Source organism: Gadus morhua, chromosome 22 (assembly GCF_902167405.1).
Source record: "Gadus morhua chromosome 22, gadMor3.0, whole genome shotgun sequence".
NCBI classification, from domain to species: domain Eukaryota; kingdom Metazoa; phylum Chordata; class Actinopteri; order Gadiformes; family Gadidae; genus Gadus; species Gadus morhua.
Window position 1 is genome coordinate 2,716,761 of NC_044069.1, and position 19,543 is coordinate 2,736,303.

Consider the following 19,543-nt stretch of genomic DNA (forward strand, 5'->3'; position numbering starts at 1 on the left):
CTAATTTAAGTGTTTAAATTTGTCTTCCATTTTACAAGTGAACCTCAGATGCAGGAGGTGGGGTGTGTTGCGTCCCCAGGTGATTTACTGCTGAGACCAACTGTGTTTGTAACCAGACCAGGAATCCATGGCTGAAGGAGCTGATGGAGGAGCCGTGCTGAAGGAGCTGATGGAGGAGCTGATGGAGGAGCCGTGCTGAAGGAGCTGATGGAGGAGCCGTGCTGAAGGAGCTGATGGAGGAGTCGTGCTGAAGGCCCTGCCTGGTGGAGGAGCTGGTGGAGGGCCTGCCTGGTGAAGGACGTCTGTCGTGGGGTAGATGGAGCTTGACTCTGAAGTGATCATCACACTCACTGCCACTTCTCGTAGAATACTGCTACCACAAACTACCGGCGTTTGTACCATATATACCAGACGACTACATCTGTTTTACCACATGTTGAAGCAAGACTTCCGCTGTTTGTTCCAGACCAGGACTCTGTCTGAGGAGAGCTGCTGGAGGAGCTGAGACGCTGGAGGACGACTAGGAACCGACCAACAAGGATTCCTCATAAGTTTGTATTTACTTGCATGATTGACTTAAAGGGCAAAATACAGCTGTTACTTTGACATGCGTTAACCAACTACCGCTGTGTTTTCTTACTAGAACGTGTTTCTGGAGCGGAGGCGAGCTGGTAGGGGAGCCGTGAATCTGGAGGATGACCATCACTCTACCAACAAGGATTGTAAGTTTGTGTTAACCAAACATACTGGAAATAAAGGGCTTATAAATAAGACAAACTACATGTTTGTTACCAGACTTTAGGGCCAGACTCGCGCTGTTTGTTCCAGACCAGGACACTGGCTGAGGAGAGCTGATGGAGGAGCCAAGACTCTGGAGGACGACATCACTCTACCAACAAGGATCCTCGTAAGTTTGCCTAAAATAAACAGAGTGGACTTGTTGTAACGCAGGATTAGTTGGTCCAGTACAAGTTACGGCATACTATTGTGGTTGTTTACAAGACAAACTACAGCTGCTACTTTGTTACGCGCCATTAGAGCCCAACTACTCCTGTGTTTGTTACCTTACATCGGAGACAAATTATGTTTGTAACCAGACCAGGAATCTGGAGGACTGATGGAGAAGCCGTACATCTGGAAGGCAAATCCTGAGGACCACCAGGACTCTACCATCAAGGATTCCTCATAAATGTGCATTATCTGGACATAGTGGACTAGGTAGGGGGTTGGGGGTTCAACTCTCAAACCAATGGTGCCGGGTTAAAGTCCTCAGAATACAGTGATGCGTCCTTGAGCAAGGCGCCCTAAAGCCCTAAAGCTCCATAATGACTTATCTTTGGTTCAGATAATGTTGCATCTTTTGAATATTGAACCTAATTATTGTCCTTGTTTGGTCCGGGCAGACACACCTGAGCTGAACCTCACCTGATCCTGTTTGGTCGGGGGTAGAACCACCTGAGCTAAACCCGTCCTGATCCTGACATCCTGCTGGTCCCGTCTCCTCAGTTCATCTGCGCCTCGTCCTCCAGAAGACCTGCTGAGCTCAGCGGTCTGAGGCTGATGGATCAATGACCTCCAGTGGGAGGGATCTTCTTGACCCCACATGTAACCGTGTGCTTCCACACGCCTTTCCCTCACGTCTGTCACTAACCTCACTACTTCACTACTCTCTACTGCTTCCTCTTTTCTTCCTTCTCTGTGGTTCAAACCTTTACACGGAAGGCGCGTCTTCCTGCCCTCAGAGGGTTTAGCGTTAGGGTTGAGAGTCAGGGTTTAGAGTCAGGGACAGTGCTGGTCAGGGAGGACTGCTTTTACACAAACCTCTTCACTTGTTTTCGGAATGGTGGTGACATTTTGAAAAGATAAATTTGGGAAAATGTTTTCCTCTGCTTTCCTTTACAAATTGTATTAAACTTCTGTCAAGTGTTTTTGTTTACATATTAAAATCCCACATTGACTTCCACATGTTTGTTGCGGTTCATTTAATTGTCCTTTAACTTGGTTAATGTCAAGCTAAACTCCTGCAATACATTTAATATACATGATTGTTATTGTGCAATGTTCACATAATCCATGGCATTTTGTAAAAAATATGAAACCTCTATAACTACTAAATTCAAGCCTATTCATGTATTTAACAATGTACATACTGCCCCGCAGGCCATTCTCTGCTACTACAACACGTTCAATCCACCAACCCGTCGCACAACAATGTACTATAGCTACGTTGGTTCAAACGGAAAATGTAGTTTGGTGTGAGACTGTCCAGATGAGGGAGCTGTCATACACCTTAATTATACAGAAATGTCTGTATTTACATTTTAAAATGTTCATGGGCTGGTCTAGTTTGTCTGCAAATAACTCTGCCTCCAGCAACAGGTTTGGTCGAAACATATGAAGTGAAGGAAATAAAAGCCCAGTTCACCAGATCTGAGGTCAGCTGCGGTCAGATTTTGGATCATGAATGTATTGAGCTCGGAGGAGGACGGCAGGACGCGTGTTTACCTGGTCGATTAGGCCCTGAAGGCAGACCCTGAACCCAGACATCCTAATCTCAGACCCTGTGTTTAATTAGCCACGAATATAATTTTTGTGTTAAAATAAATAAAAGTAAAAGCCCCGGATGTCTATGAAACCTAGAAACACCCCTGGCTTAAGGAGTGGTCCCATTATAAAACTAATTTCCCAAATGCATGTTTTTGTAATCACAATTAGGTTGTTAGCCCGTGACGTCTGTGGGGGTGGCAAGTGGAATCACGTGACAGTACTTGGACGTTGGATGTCCATGTCCTACAAGCCGCAGCGAGACATTATAGGAGTAATGCGCCAGGACCTCAAAGTATGGGGCTAGGGGCGTTACTTAAATATCAAAGTAAGGCGATTGGTCACGTCACTCTCATAATAAGGCGGGTGATTGGTCACTTCAGACTAACGTTGACAGAATCCAATTGGTCATATCACTGGAAGAAGCACCGCCCTTATTCCGGTGTACCGCGGAACTCACCGGAAGTCTGTTTGTGTTCCTTGGACGCCAGAGCAGCAGCAGATTGTTCCATCATAATATAGTTGAGCAGTATTATTAAATCGATTTAAGAGACTTCTCCAAAGCCCACGGGAGCCCCAGAGAGCAGGCGGGACAGCAGCCAGATGGTGAGGCGGAGCTAGGACCCCGCGACCCTCCAGAGTACTGGGGCTCGGCGCTCCGCGGGGCGGGACGACATGGAGCCTTCATCGGCCAAGGCGAAGCCGCAGGGTCGGCTGCTGGTGTCCACCTCCCTGGACGCCAAGGACGAGCTGGAGGAGGTAGGAGAACGGTTAGAACCCCCCGCGGAAGAGAGGCTCAATATCTCAACGTGAGCCCTTTCTTTACAGTCGGGTCACCACAACACAACCTCCTGGAACCACCAGCCTAGCATGTAGCTTCACACGTAGCATTTAGCATCCCCCGTTGAAACACATCGGGTCCGAGCTAACCCTCTAGCTAGCTGCACCTCTAGCTATCTACACAAGACTGTGGTCTAATCAGTTGCTGAGGCTACAGGCTAGGTGCTACATGCTATGACTTTCTAGCATGTAGCCAATAGCTTGTGGTCCCTAGCACCCAATACGGATGCTCACTGTAGCGTGTCAAGCTAACGTGTTGTTGTTGTTGTTGTTGTTATATGACAGGTTGGTAGACGTTGTGTTATAGCTAGTCACGTTATATTTCTTAATATTTCTTGTTTATATTTAGTCACATGTGTATATGGTGACTAAGATGACGTTCAGACCTCTCCCTGTACTAAATGCCCCGTTAGTTTAATACCAGTATTATGTGATTGTATTTCATGGTGATGAATTCACCAATATTGAGCTTGGGGCAATAAAGTGTAGAAAAGATCTTTATCAAAAGATATGATCTGTCATTGATTCTAAGCAATACAGTATTACAATGTTACTAAAACAGTTTGTATTATGAGTGGAAAAGTATAGTAGTAGTATCACTATACTGATAGACCATTGTATTTCACCATAGTATTCTGCTATACTAGCGAATCACCATAGTAATATATTGATGTACTAGTATATCAACTTTTTATTCAAAACACAGGAAGGTCCATAAAGACAGCACAGAACATATATAATATATAAAAAACATTTATGAAGGATGCAAATGATGCATCAACAGCATATCAGCCTCACTCATCATAACAGTATATTATATGGTGACGGCATTTTCCTTCAGTTAATTGCACATTTATGTACACACACACGGTTGTCTTTTTTGATTGTCAAAATAGTAATCTGTCATTTTATCATTTTGTTACAAAAATAAGACCCTCATTAAGCAAAATCAGGAGTTTATATCCTCTGTCTCCCCAAAACACTGCGTGGACGTTTCGTACAGCCCCCGGGGTGGGAAGGCCTCTTGTGTTGCCGGGGGCCGGCTCGGTCTGCCGGCCGGCAGCCTCGAGCTCCGTCCTGGGAGCTGTTGTCTTCTTTAGGGGTGACACTCTGGCCTTTCCTATCGTTAAAGCGACAATGAAACAACAATAGACCCCTTACCCCTTACCCTTACCCCTTACCCCTTACCCCTTACCTGTACCCCTTCAAAACAAGGGGGAGGGGGAAGGGGTAAGGGGTAGAAATGGGATTGGGCTCACCCTTGGTCCCCAGGCGCTCTTTGAGTTAGGAGTCCATCTCTCCGTCCAGGGTGAGCTCCTTCCACTCTTTAGATCGCTCTTCTTTGGGAGTGGAGGCATGTGCCTGACGGCTGTTTGTAGAGGTGGGAACCTCTTGAACAAGCAGCTGTGAGTTCTTTGATGAGCAGAATGGCGTGTTGTTCTGTAGATACAGACTTTAAGCAGACATCGACATAGACGTTTTCAAGATTGGGTCGATCACTTCATGGCTAAATAGTTTTCGGTCATCTTCAGCGTAGTAAGCGGAGCAGGTTGACGACACAGGCCCAACAAGGTGCGCAGTCGTACGGCATTCTGCAGGAGAAAGACCTGCCTCACCCCCAGGCCACCACAGGAATCTCAGGAAGTCCACATCCTCTTCAGATAGGTTAACCTGGTGAAACGTTGTGTATCTAGGTCTGCTCCAGCTCCTCACTGAAACGCTTGAATATCAACCCCAGTTCCGGGGTTGTTTTGGGACCTGGTGTTCTTGGCGGGAGCGTGTGGGAGGGCCAGAATGTGTGCCATGTAGCTCACCTCCAGGCCTGAGACTACATGACTGCTGATGGTCTTTTCTTGTATATCTCATATTGTATGATGATATATTCAACCGTATTAAAGTTTTTGTGTCCCTTAGTAATTCTAGTAATTATTAGTGTTTTTGTGTCCCTTGTGTGTAGAAGTTGGAGAGATGTGTTGGAATCGTCCAGTCGCTGACCAACGGGCTGTCGGAGAGAGAAGCCAACGACGCGCTCACCGCTAACGTAAGACTTTACACTGCTAAGCTACTGCTAATGTAGGACTATTGCGCTGCAAGGCTACTGCTAATGTAGGACTATTGCACTGCAAAGCGACTGCTAATGTAGGACTATTGCACTGCTAAGCTACTGCTAACGTAGGACTATTGCAATGCTAAGCTATGAAGGATTGTTAAGCTACTGCTAATTTAAATATGTCACACTGCTTAGCTACTGCTAATGTAAGATTCTTGGGATACTAATCTACTGCTAATGTAGGAAGGTTGCAATGCTAAGCTACTGCTAATGTAAGTATGTTAGCATGTTGACTATAGTTTAGCGTTTTTCATATTTTTTTCTTTCTGTTTTAAATTTTGGTTCCGGAGCATATGTGCTCGTATATCCACGTGTCGCTGTGCTCTCTCTCCTCTCAGGTGTGTAAAGGCCAGCAGCAGCATGAGGACGTGTGTCTGGGCCTCTTCTGTCTGGTCCTCACCGACCCCAGCCAGGCCCAGAGGGTAAGACCCCCACCCCAGCTGGTCCTGAAGGGGCTACCCCTGGTCCTGTAGGGCTACGGCTCTATGGGGCTCTATGGGTCTCTATCCAGCTCTATGGGGCTCTATGGGGCTCTATGGGGCTCTATCCAGCTCTATCCAGCTCTATTAAGCTCTATGGGGCTCTATCCAGCTCTATGGGGTCTATCAAGCTCTCTGGGGCTCTATTAAGCTCTATGGGGCTCTATCGAGCTCTATCCAGCTCTATCCAGCTCTATGGGGCTCTATCCAGCTCTATTAAGCTCTATCCAGCTCTATCCAGCTCTATGAAGCTCTATGGGGCTCTATCGAGCTCTATGGGGCTCTATCGAGCTCTATCGAGCTCTAAGGGGCTCTATCCAGCTCTATGGGGCTCTATTAAGCTCTATGGGCGGGCGCAGCCTGTAGGTCCAGGACCAGGTCATGGGGAACTAGGTCCTCCTGGTTTTGTAGGTCCACCTGGTCCAGAGCTACAGTACCAGTACCATTATTGTTTAACAAACTGTGTGTGTGTGTGTGTGTGTGTGTGTGTGTGTGTGTGTGTGTGTGTGTGTGTGTGTGTGTGTGTGTGTGTGTGTGTGTGTGTGTGTGTGTGTGTGTGTGTGTGTGTGTGTGTGTGTAGAGCTACAGGGACCTGACCCTGCTCAGCAGAGATGGGATGAACGGCGTCCTGGTGAAGATCAACCAGATCCTCATGGAGAAGTTCCTCAAGCTGCAGGACGTGTCCCGGACGCAGGTACACACGCTACACAACACGCACTACAAACACACTACGCTGCACAACACACACTACACAACACACACTACAGACCGACTACGCTACACACACACACACACTACACAACACACACTACAGACACACTACGCTGCACAACACACACACACACGCTACACAACACAGACACACACTCTACAGACACACACACTTCCTACACATATACACCCACGCACACGCACTCACACATGAGTGTCTCAGTCACCTCGAGGAGAGCTGTCTCAGTGGAGGGTGCAGTCGCTCAAAATACAAAACAATCAACTCAACACACCTACACATGTACACATACACATACATACACACCATACATTAACAATACACAACATGCATATACACAGTACAATACGCAGCATACATTACCAATCCACACCATACACAATACAATACACAACATACATATACACGATATGTTGTCAATATAATATAATTACTTTGTGTACATTTGGGCTACTGTCCGTACAGAGGTCTGTGTGTAATGAGTGTGTGGTTCCAGCTGGTACAGAGGTCTGTGTGGTTCTGTGTGTAATGAGTGTGTGGTTCCATCTGGTACAGAGGTCTGTGTGTTTCTGTGTGTAATGAGTGTGTGGTTCCATCCAGTACAGAGGTCTGTGTGTTTCTGTGTGTAATGAGTGTGTGGTTCCATCCGGTACAGAGGTCTGTGTGTTTCTGTGTGTAATGAGTGTGTGGTTCCAGCTGGTACAGAGGTCTGTGTGGTTCTGTGTGTGAGGAGTGTGTGGTTCCAGCTGGTACAGAGGTCTGTGTGTTTCTGTGTGTAATGAGTGTGTGGTTCCATCCGGTACAGAGGTCTGTGTGTAATGAGTGTGTGGTTCCAGCTGGTACAGAGGTCTGTGTGTAATGAGTGTGTGGTTCCAGCTGGTACAGAGGTCTGTGTGGTTCTGTGTGTAATGAGTGTGTGGTTCCAGCTGGTACAGAGGTCTGTGTGTTTCTGTGTGTAATGAGTGTGTGGTTCCAGCTGGTACAGAGGTCTGTGTTTCGGTGTGTAATGAGTGTGTGGTTCCAGCTGGTACAGAGGTCTGTGTTTCGGTGTGTAATGAGTGTGTGGTTCCAGCTGGTACAGAGGTCTGTGTGTAATGAGTGTGTGGTTCCAGCTCGTACAGAGGTCTGTGTGGTTCTGTGTGTAATGAGTGTGTGGTTCCAGCTGGTACAGAGGTCTGTGTGGTTCTGTGTGTAATGAGTGTGTGGTTCCAGCTGGTACAGAGGTCTGTGTGGTTCTGTGTGTAATGAGTGTGTGGTTCCATCCGGTACAGAGGTATGTGTGGTTCTGTGTGTAATGAGTGTGTGGTTCCAGCTGGTGTGGCTGGTCAGAGAGCTGGTGAAGAGCGGAGTGATGGGGGCCGACGGGGTCCTGATGACCCTGATGAAACAGATCGCAGGTCAGCACACACACACACCCCTTCCCCCTCCCCTTGTTTGGTCTTTCTGGTTGGTTTACCTGGGGGTCTACCTGGTTGTTTACCTGGGGGGGTCTACCTGGTTGTTTACCTGGGGGGTCCACCTGGTTGTTTACCTGGGGGTCTACCTGGTTGTTTACCTGGGGGGGTCTACCTGGTTGTTTACCTGGGGGGTCAACCTGGTTGTTTACCTGGGGGGTCTACCTGGTTGTTTACCTGGGGGGGTCTACCTGGTTGTTTACCTGGGGGTCTACCTGGTTGTTTACCTGGGGGTCTACCTGGTTGTTTACCTGGGGGTCTACCTGGTTGTTTACCTGGGGGGGTCTACCTGGTTGTTTACCTGGGGGGTCTACCTGGTTGTTTACCTGGGGGGGTCTACCTGGTTGTTTACCTGGGGGGTCTACCTGGTTGTTTACCTGGGGGGTCTACCTGGTTGTTTACCTGGGGGGGTCCACCTGGTTGTTTACCTGGGGGGGTCCACCTGGTTGTTTACCTGGGGGGGTCCACCTGGTTGTTTACCTGGGGGGGTCCACCTGGTTGTTTACCTGGGGGGGTCTACCTGGTTGTTTACCTGGGGGGGTCTACCTGGTTGTTTACCTGTGTTTCCTCTCTAGGTGGGGATATGTCCAGTAAGAACCTGTGGTTGGCTGAGAATGTTCTAGACGTCCTGCTTGACCAGAAGTAGGTTTCCCCGTCAGTTAATCCACTTCATTGCTCAGAATGTTAATTAACTATTTCCATAGCAACTGGCAAACGACAACAAATAATTACAGATAAATGGACTCCATGACCGGGCTCTATCAAGCTCTGTGGGGCGCTAAGGCCAGGCTCTATAGAGCTCATTAAACCCAAGAGTGTGTGTGTGTGTGTGTGTGTGTGTGTGTGTGTGTGTGTGTGTGTGTGTGTGTGTGTGTGTGTGTGTGTGTGTGTGTGTGTGTGTGTGTGTGTGTGTGTGTGTGTGTGTGTGTCCTCAGGGAGTGGCTGGTGAAGAGTGCGATGCTGGTTGCCATGGCGGTGTACACCTACCTGCGTCTGATGGTGGACCACGGGACCACCGCCCTGCTGGTGTTGAGGCAGAAGGAGGTGGACTTCTGCATCTCCATGCTGAGAGAGAGGGTACACACACACACACACACACACACACACACACACACACACACACACAGAGGGAGTAGACACACACAGACGGACAGACAGAGGGTACAGACGCGCACGCACACGCACGCACGCGCACACAGAGAGAGATAGAGTTGACATACACAGAGAGTAGAGAGGGACACACACAAAGAGTAGACACACGCACACACACACAGAGGGAGTAGGCACACACAGAGAGTTGACACACACACACACACACACACACACACACACACACACACACAGAGAGTTGACACGCACGCACGCACACACACACACACACACAGAGTGGACACGCACACACACACAGAGTACAGAGAGAGAGAGGGAGAGAATACTAGCAAACACACACACAGTACACACTAATAGTAGGTAGTGATTCCTCATGACCCCTTGTTTATGGACTGTTCTGTGATTGGTTGTAGTTTATGGACTGTGCTGTGATTGGACGAGACCTGGTGCGCCTACTGCAGAACGTGGCTCGGATTCCTGAGATGGAACTGCTCTGGAAGGATCTACTGCACAACCCAGCAGCCCTCAGCCCCCAGTTCACTGGTAACACAACACTGCTACACAACACTGGTAACACAACACACACTGCACAACCCAGCAGCCCTCAGCCCCCAGTTCACTGGTAACACAACACTGCTACACAACACTGGTAACACAACACGACCACACAACACTGGTAACACAACACGACCACACAACACTGGTAACACAACACAACCACACAACACTGGTAACACAACACGACCACACAACACTGGTAACACAACACAACCACACAACACTGGTAACACAACACGACCACACAACACTGGTAACACAACACGACTACACAACACTGGTAACACAACACACCCAGCAGTAAGCAGGTCTGATGGTTCACCTGGTACTGTGTATCACCTGGTACTGTATCAGGTCTGATGGTTCACCTGGTACTGTGTATCACCTGGTACTGTATCAGGTCTGATGGTTCACCTGGTACTGTGTATCAGGTCTGATGGTCTCACCTGGTACTGTATCAGGTCTGATGGTTCACCTGGTACTGTATCAGGTCTGATGGTTCACCTGGTACTGTATCAGGTCTGATGGTATCACCTGGTACTGTGTATCAGGTCTGATGGTATCACCTGGTACTGTGTATCAGGTCTGATGGTATCACCTGGTACTGTATCAGGTCTGATGGTCTCACCTGGTACTGTATCAGGTCTGATGGTTCACCTGGTAATGTATCAGGTCTGATGGTCTCACCTGGTACTGTGTATCACCTGGTACTGTATCAGGTCTGATGGTATCACCTGGTACTGTGTATCACCTGGTACTGTATCAGGTCTGATGGTTCACCTGGTACTGTGTATCAGGTCTGATGGTTCACCTGGTACTGTATCAGGTCTGATGGTTCACCTGGTACTGTATCAGGTCTGATGGTATCACCTGGTATTGTGTATCACCTGGTACTGTGTATCACCTGGTACTGTATCAGGTCTGATGGTTCACCTGGTACTGTATCAGGTCTGATGGTTCACCTGGTACTGTATCAGGTCTGATGGTATCACCTGGTACTGTATCAGGTCTGATGGTTCACCTGGTACTGTATCAGGTCTGATGGTTCACCTGGTACTGTATCAGGTCTGATGGTTCACCTGGTACTGTATCAGGTCTGATGGTTCACCTGGTACTGTATCAGGTCTGATGGTTCACCTGGTACTGTATCAGGTCTGATGGTTCACCTGGTACTGTATCAGGTCTGATGGTTCACCTGGTACTGTGTATCAGGTCTGATGGTTCACCTGGTACTGTATCAGGTCTGATGGTTCACCTGGTACTGTGTCAGGTCTGATGGTTCACCTGGTACTGTATCAGGTCTGATGGTTCACCTGGTACTGTATCAGGTCTGATGGTTCACCTGGTACTGTAGCAGGTCTGATGGTATCACCTGGTATTGTGTATCACCTGGTATTGTGTATCTAGGTCTGCTCCAGCTCCTTACTGCTCGGACGTCCCGCAAGTTCCTGGCCTGCCGTCTGACTCCTGACATGGAGACCAAACTACTGTTCATGACCTCCAGGGTAACGCAGACACAAACCGCCACAGACACACCCCACACACACACAGACACACCCCACACACACACAGACACACCCCACCGCCCCCCCCACACACACAAAAACACAGACACACCCCACACACACACACACACACACACACACACACACACACACACACACACACACTAGGGCTGCTCGATAATGGATGAAAATCATAATCACGATTATTTTGGTCAATATTGAAACCACGATCATTCAAAGGGTTATTTTTGAGTTTGAATACCCGTTGTATTAGTTCAGCATGTCTCTCCCAAAAATAACTTTGCAACTGAGAAGTTTAAAAAATTACACAAAATGTTCACAAAGAAAATTTCGAAAAACTTGATTATGTTAATTTTGTCATCGTATGACGCTGAAATCGAAACCGCGGTCAAAGTTCGATTAATCGCCCAGCCCTCACCCACACTCACCCGCACACGGGGAGAGCTCTGTAGGTGACCAGTGACTGTGTGGGTAGGTGCGGTTCGGGCAGCAGAAGCGTTACCAGGAGTGGTTCCAGAGGCAGTATCTGTCCACGGCGGAGAGCCAGTCCCTCCGCTGCGACCTGATTCGCTACATCTGTGGCGTGGTCCATCCCTCCAACGAGGTCCTGAGCTCTGACATCCTGCCGCGCTGGGCCATCATTGGCTGGCTGCTCACCACCTGCACGGTAAGACCAGGAAGAGCACGGTCATTCAGATCCATGAAAGCTGTAACATGGTACATACTGGGTGTGGGGAGGATTTATAGCTGAATATCATTCATCAATAATACATCATCAATAATGCCATTAGTCACCCTGTCACCCGTCACCCTGTCACCCGTCACCCTGTCACCAGTCACCCTGTCATTCATGAGTTCCTCTGTCTCTCCAGTCAAACGTTGCGGCCTCCAACGCTAAGCTGGCTCTCTTCTATGATTGGCTGTTCTTCAGTCCTGAGAAGGACAGCATCATGAACATAGGTACACACACACATTCTCTCTCTGTCTCTCTCTCTCTCTGTCTCTGTCTCTGTCTCTGTCTCTCTCTCTCTCTGACTGTGTGTCTATGTCTCTCTCTCTGACTGTGTGTCGCTCTCGCTCTCGCTCTCTCTCTCTCTGACTGTGTGTCTCTCTCTCTCTCTCTCTCTCTCTCTCTCTCTGTCTCTGTCTCTGTCTCTCTCTGTGTCTCTCTCTCTCTGACTGTGTGTCTATGTCTCTCTCCCAGAGCCTGCTATCCTGGTGATGCATCACTCTATGAAGCCTCACCCGGCCATCACCGCCACTCTGCTGGACTTCATGTGCAGGGTAACACACACATACCACACAAACACACCCACCATAACAACACACACACCCCACGAGCGCACACACAACCGTAAGATGAACCCTAACTCCTGTTTCATCTCCTCTACTTCTTTCTCCTCCTCATCAAGCTCTCTCCTTTCCTTCTCTCTCCTCCCTGTGTCTCTCCTTCTAAGCTGTCCTCTGTCCCTCTTTCTTTCTCCTTTTGTCCTTGTCTCTCCTCTCTCCCCTCCTCTTCGACCCTCCACTCCTCCCTCCTCTCCTCTTCTCTCCTCCTCTCCTCTCTCCTCCTCTCCTCCTCTCCTCTCTCCTCCTCTCCTCTCTCCTCTCCTTTCCCTCCCCTCCTCTTCTCTCCTCCTCTCCTCCTCTCCTCTCTCCTCCTCCTCTCTTTCCTCTCTCCTCTCCTCCTCTATCTCCCCTCTCCTCCCTCCTCTCCTCTCCCCTCCTCTTCTCTCTCTCTCTCCTCCTCCTCCTCTCTCCTCTCCCCTCTCCTCCCTCCTCTCCTCTCCCCTCCTCCTCCTCTCCCCTCTCCTCTCTCCTCCTCCTCTCCCCTCCCGTCCTCTCCTCCCTTCCCCTCCCCTCCCATCCTCTCCTCTCCTCTCCTCCTCTCCTCTCTCCTCTCCTCTCCTCTCCTCTCCTCCTCTCCTCTCCTCCTCTCCCCTCCCCTCCTCTCTCCTCCTCCCCTCCCCTCCTCCCCTCTCCCCTCCTCTCCACTGACCTCAGATCATTCCTCATTTCTTCCCCCCCCTGGAGTCCCAGGTGCGTCAGGGCGTCTTCAACTCCCTGACCTTCATCATGGAGAAGAGAGTCCTCGCGTAAGATCTCTCTACATATATATATATACTGTTCCCTAACCCTTAGCCTGTACCCTAACCCTTAACTCACACCCTATACGTGTACCTTAACCTTCATCATGGAGAAGAGTCCAGCGTAAGCTCTAGATAGACTGATAGATAGATATACACTAAACCTATACCCTGTACCCTTAACCTAACCCTTAACCTAACCCTTACCCTAACCCTATACTCTTACCCTAAACTTACCTTTTACCCTTAACCTAACCCTTACCCTTAACCTAACCCTGTGCCCTTAACCTTACCCTAACCCTGTGCCCTTACCCTTAACCTAACCCTGTGCCCAAACCCTGTACTCTTACCCTAAACCTACCTTGTACCCGTCCCTTACCCTTAACCTAACCCTTACCCTTAACCTAACCCTGTGCCCTTAACCTAACCCTTACCCTTAACCTAACCCTGTGCCATTACCCTTAACCTAACCCTGTGCCCAAACCCTGTACTCTTACCCTAAACCTACCTTGTACCCGTCCCTTACCCTTAACCTAACCCTTACCCTTAACCTAACCCTGTGCCCTTAACCTAACCCTTACCCTTAACCTAACCCTGTGCCCTTACCCTTAACCTAACCCTGTGCCCTAACCCTGTACTCCTACTCTGAACCTAACCCTTACCCTAACCCTTAACCTTCACCATGGTGAACCCAGTCGTAGCAGTAGATTGTACGTTATTCAAATACTTTGTTTTAACCACTTGAACCGTTTCAGAGACGAAATGAAGAGACGCCTTCATCAAATGTCTGCTGACAGCCTGTTATGACATGTTGTTCTGCGTTATGACATGTTGTTCTGCGTGGTGACAGCCTGTTATGACATGTTGTTCTGCGTGGTGACAGCCTGTTATGACATGTTGTTCTGCGTGGTGACAGCCTGTTATGACATGTTAGTCTGCGTGGTGACAGCCTGTTATGACATGTTGTTCTGCGTGCTGGTCTTAATAAAGTCTGTGTTAACTGTACCCTGTACTGTACCTATACTGTATCCTTTACCTTGTACTGTATTTTGTACTTTATTATTTGATTACGTTTTATACGTTTTATTGTTTGTTGTACTGTTTTGTCGTCCGTCGTAATCCGTGCTGATGATTTACTGTCTCGAAAAATATGTGTGACAAATATCGAAATGAATATCTATCTATAATATGTTTATCTATCTTTATGTATGTGTATATATATAAATATATGTGTGTGTGTGTGTGTGTAGACGTGTATATATATATATATATTATATATACATGTATTTTTTTTATGCATGTATGTATGTATGTATGTATGTATGTATGTATGTATGTATGTATGTATGTGTATATATATATATATGTATATGTGTAAATCTATAGATGATATATATCTGTGTGTATATAGATATACTGTCCATCTATATCTATAGATTAGATGCATATCTATTTGTGTATAGTTATAATATATATTATCTACATATATCTATAGATGAAGATGTCCATCTATATCTCTCCATTGATGCATCATTCTGTACATAGTATATGGATCCTACTATGTCTACGTTCTTGTTGACTCTGAGGCAGGAGAAGCGTCACTAAACCAGTATTGTTTGTCTTGTTGTCTTGTAGCAGCAGCCATGACAGACGCACAAATACCCTGAAGTGAGGCTCAGACAGCTCTCCTGACCGATGCATGATCACGACCTCACATTCAAACCCTTTGCATTCCAGCTATTACTATTTATTCCCATGTAATTTTCTCTCTCTCTCCGTCTCTCTGCCTGTCTCTGTCTCTCTCTCTCTCTCTCTCTCTGTCTCTCTCTCTCTCTGTGTCTCTCCCTGTCTCTGTCTCTGTCTCTCGCTCTCTTTCTCTCTGGTTCTCTCTCTCTCTGGCTCTCTCTCTCTGTCTCTCTGTGTCTCTCCCTGTCTCTCTCTGTGTCTGTCTCTCTCTCTCTGTCTCTCTGTCTCTCTGTCTCTCTGTCTCTGTCTCTGTCTCTGTCTCTGTCTCTCTCTGTCTCTGTCTCTGTCTCTGTCTCTGTCTCTGTCTCTGTCTCTCTCTCTCTCTCTCTCTCTCTCCAGCCACCTGGCTCCGCTGTTTGATAATCCCAAGCTGGATCGTGAGCTGCGCTCCATGCTGAGGGAACGTTTCCCTGAGTTCTGCACCTCCCCCTCGCCCCCCACAGAGGGTAACCCACACGCTTTAGTCTTCAAGTAGTGCTCCACATGTTTACGGGGGTCACATTTATCATGACGGTCGAGGGTCGGTCGGCCGTCTGCACGTTGCGCTAAAGTTTTGCCACCTGATTCCGTCCACAGTGAAGATGGAGGAGTCCGTAACCATGGAGATGGACAACAACGTCCTGGACAAGGAGGAGGGTTGCTACGACGCCACCGAGGCGGCCTTCAGCGACGACGAGGAGGAGGTGAACAACAAAGGTGAGCGTTGTCTCCAGGTGGTCCCCCCCCCCCCCCCCGAGTCGGAGGTCTAGGCAGGACGCCCAGTGACCCAACAGCCAATTACCTTTCAGGGAAGAAGCAGCGGGAGTTCCGCTTCCAGCCAATCAAAGAAGAGATCATCGAGGAGCCGGCGGACATCACGCCCTTCCAGGACCAGCTGGAGGACGTGATGAAGGACAAGGTCCTGCAGCTCCAGAAAGCTAGGTAGGCCTACCGCCGGGGTTAGGACTGCTGTACACGAGGTAGGCCTACCGCCGGGGTTAGGACTGCTGTACACGAGGTAGGCCTACCGCCGGGGTTAGGACTGCTGTACACGAGGTAGGCCTACCGCCGGGGTTAGGACTGCTGTACACGAGGTAGGCCTACCGCCGGGGTTAGGACTGCTGTACACGAGGTAGGCCTACCGCCTGGGTTAGGACTGCTGTACACGAGGTAGGCCTACCGCCTGGGTTAGGACTGCTGTACACGAGGTAGGCCTACCGCCGGGGTTAGGACTGCTGTACACGAGGTAGACCTACCGCCGGGGTTAGGACTGCTGTACACGAGGTAGGCCTACCGCCGGGGTTAGGACTGCTGTACACGAGGTAGGCCTACCGCCGGGGTTAGGACTGCTGTACACGAGGTAGGCCTACCGCCGGGGTTAGGACTGCTGTACACGAGGTAGGCCTACCGCCGGGGTTAGGACTGTTGTACACGAGGTAGGCCTACCGCCTGGGTTAGGACTGTTGTACACGAGGTAGACCTACCGGCTGTTTATTTGTAGGACTGTTACATACAAGGTAGTCCTACCACCTGCTGTTAGGACTGTTATATACAAGGTAGGCCTACCGCCTGTCTATATTTAGGACTGTTATATACAAGTAAGGCCTACCGCCTGCTGTTATGTAGGACTGTTGTGTACAAGGTAGATAACGACTCCTCCTCTCCTCTCCAGCGATGCAGAGAACCAGTGTGAGGTGATGCAGGACATCGTAGACCTCATCCTGGAGGTAAGAGGAGGACCCACTGTCCCTGCTCTCCACCCTGGAGCTCTAGCCCACCGTAAGCCTACTCCCCCCTCAGGCCTCATCGTGTCTCACCGTGTCCTCTCTGTGTGTGTGGTGTGTAGGACGACTTTGACCCTGAGCAGATGTCCACTCTGGCCTCCTGCCTGGCTGAGCTGTTCAAAGGTCACTTCAGAGGAGACGTCCTACCAGACGAGATCACCGAGGAGTACGTACCTTGCACGGAATGTGTTTACACGGCGTGCTTTTACACTGCGCGCGTTTACACTGCATGCGTTTACACTGCGTGCGTTTACACTGCGCGCGTTTCCTGTGATAGTACTGTCTGAATGCTGGTTACAATGTGTTTACACTGTTGCGGTTTCAACGTAATTATACATAAAGTTATTTGTATTTGCAACTCCAATGAACTGTGTACAACTCTGCCGGGTGTAGACCCTCGCAGATCCATTGTGCCAAAGAGGAAATTATTGTTTTACAATTAACGTGTGTGTGTGTGTGTGTGTGTGTGTGTGTGTGTGTGTCAGGTCTCTGGAGGAGTCAGTGTGTAAGCCGGTGTGCCTGGTGTTCAGGAACCTGTGCACCATGCAGGAGGACAACAGCGGCTTCTCGGTCCTGTTGGACATGCTGGCCGAGCTGTACCAGAAGCAGCCCAAGATCGGCTACCACCTGCTGTACTACCTCAAGGCTAGGTACTACCGTCATACTACTACCTCAAGGCTAGGTACTACCGTCATACTACTACCTCAAGGCTAGGTACTACCGTCATAATACTACCTCTAGGCTAGGTACTACCGTCATAATACTACCTCAAGGCTAGGTACTACCGTCATAATACTACCTCAAGGCTAGGTACTACCGTCATAATACTACCTCAAGGCTAGGTACTACCGTCATAATACTACCTCTAGGCTAGGTACTACCGTCATAATACTACCTCAAGGCTAGGTACTACCGTCATAATACTACCTCAAGGCTAGGTACTACCGTCATAATACTACCTCAAGGCTAGGTACTACCGTCATACTACTACCTCAAGGCTAGGTACTACCGTCATACTACTACCTCAAGGCTAGGTACTACCGTCGTAATACTACCTCTAGGCTAGGTACTACCGTCGTAATACTACCTCAAGGCTAGGTACTACCGTCGTACTACTACCTCAAGGCTAGGTACTACCGTCATACTACTACCTCAAGGCTAGGTACTACCGTCGTAATACTACCTCAAGGCTAGGTACTACCGTCGTAATACTACCTCAAGGCTAGGTACTACCGTCGTACTACTACCTCAAGGCTAGGTACTACCGTCGTACTACTACCTCAAGGCTAGGTACTACCGTCATAATACTACCTCAAGGCTAGGTACTACCGTCGTAATACTACCACCTGATGTACTACTTCAAGGCTAGGTACTCGATGTGTTCTCAGTATGCACTCAGTGTGTACTCAGTGTGTGTTCTCGGTGTGTACTCTGGTTACTCGGGTTGTGTACTCTGTGTGTAACGTGTGTGTACTGTGTGTGGGGCAGTAAGGCGGCGATGGGGAAGATGAGTCTGTACGAGTCGTTCGCCCAGGCCACGGCGCTGGGGGACCTCCACACCTGCCTCATGATGGACATGAAGGCCTGCCAGGAGGACGACGTGAGGCTGCTCTGCTACCTCACGCCCTCCATCTACTCCCAGGTAGAGACATAGATACACAGCTACTATAGAGCTAGAGACATAGATACACATCTACTCCCAGGTAGAGCTAGAGACATAGGTACACAGCTACTGGTAGAGCTAGAGACATAGATACACAGCTACTGGTAGAGCTAGAGACATAGATACACAGCTACTGGTAGAGCTAAAGACATAGATACACAGCTACTGGTAGAGCTAGAGACATAGATACACAGCTACTGGTAGAGCTAGAGACATAGATACACAGCTACTGCCCGGTAGAGCTAGAGACATAGATACACAGCTACTGTAGAGCTAGAGACATAGATACACAGCTACTGTAGAGCTAGAGACATAGATACACAGCAACTGGTAGAGCTAGAGACATAGATACACAGCTACTCCCAGGTAGAGCTAGAGACATAGATACACAGCTACTGCCCGGTAGAGCTAGAGACATAGATACACAGCTACTCCCAGGTACTGTAGATCTAAAGATATAGATACACATCTACTCCCAGGCAGAGCTAGAGATGTAGATACACACGTCTACTCCCAGGTGCTATAGATGCATGGGTATAGATATATAGACATAGATATATAACCTTCCCTTTGTATGTGTCTTTGTGTGTAGTTTCCAGATGAGACCCTGCGTAGTGGAGAGTTGCTTAATATGATTGTTGCCGTTATCGACTCAACACAGGTAACTATCAACTACAACCATGTATCAACTACCACCCTCTACCATGTATCAACTACCACCCACAACCATGTATCAACTACCTCCCACAACCATGTATCAACTACCACCCACTACCATGTATCAACTACCACCCTCTACCATGTATCAACTACCACCCACTACCATGTATCAACTACCACCCAAGTATCCACTAAAATCCCTAATTTTGAATTTATATCTGTATGTAAACTATGTATTTCTGTTAAATGTCTCTATTTTAACTTTCTCTCTTA

The 19,543-nt window shown here is 48.6% G+C and overlaps 1 protein-coding gene and 1 long non-coding RNA gene across 4 annotated transcripts in view; both read left to right on the top strand.

Annotated features, from left to right (window-relative positions):
* The first annotated feature begins 2,986 nt into the window (after positions 1 to 2,986).
* Positions 2,987 to 19,543, top strand: part of ints3 (integrator complex subunit 3) — a 23,322-nt gene continuing 6,765 nt past the window's right edge. The window contains exons 1-22 of one of the 3 annotated variants that reach the window (XM_030346569.1): positions 2,987 to 3,303; positions 5,342 to 5,425; positions 5,833 to 5,916; positions 6,554 to 6,667; positions 8,016 to 8,100; positions 8,733 to 8,799; positions 9,093 to 9,234; positions 9,681 to 9,810; positions 11,233 to 11,330; positions 11,827 to 12,018; positions 12,224 to 12,311; positions 12,556 to 12,635; positions 13,356 to 13,447; positions 15,074 to 15,106; positions 15,524 to 15,630; positions 15,761 to 15,880; positions 15,973 to 16,105; positions 16,836 to 16,890; positions 17,010 to 17,113; positions 17,433 to 17,597; positions 18,436 to 18,589; positions 19,203 to 19,271. In XM_030346569.1, coding sequence (XP_030202429.1) covers positions 3,220 to 3,303; positions 5,342 to 5,425; positions 5,833 to 5,916; positions 6,554 to 6,667; positions 8,016 to 8,100; positions 8,733 to 8,799; positions 9,093 to 9,234; positions 9,681 to 9,810; positions 11,233 to 11,330; positions 11,827 to 12,018; positions 12,224 to 12,311; positions 12,556 to 12,635; positions 13,356 to 13,447; positions 15,074 to 15,106; positions 15,524 to 15,630; positions 15,761 to 15,880; positions 15,973 to 16,105; positions 16,836 to 16,890; positions 17,010 to 17,113; positions 17,433 to 17,597; positions 18,436 to 18,589; positions 19,203 to 19,271 — 2,280 coding nt within the window. In that variant the 5' untranslated portion in view covers positions 2,987 to 3,219. The remainder of the gene's footprint in view (positions 3,304 to 5,341; positions 5,426 to 5,832; positions 5,917 to 6,553; positions 6,668 to 8,015; positions 8,101 to 8,732; positions 8,800 to 9,092; positions 9,235 to 9,680; positions 9,811 to 11,232; positions 11,331 to 11,826; positions 12,019 to 12,223; positions 12,312 to 12,555; positions 12,636 to 13,355; positions 13,448 to 15,073; positions 15,107 to 15,523; positions 15,631 to 15,760; positions 15,881 to 15,972; positions 16,106 to 16,835; positions 16,891 to 17,009; positions 17,114 to 17,432; positions 17,598 to 18,435; positions 18,590 to 19,202; positions 19,272 to 19,543) is intronic. The other 2 variants (XM_030346570.1, XM_030346571.1) reach the window with 2 other exon arrangements.
* On the top strand, positions 6,779 to 8,008 carry LOC115535497 (uncharacterized). The gene is made up of 3 exons (XR_003974504.1): positions 6,779 to 7,360; positions 7,551 to 7,786; positions 7,827 to 8,008. It is a non-coding gene; the product is annotated as an uncharacterized LOC115535497 (long non-coding RNA).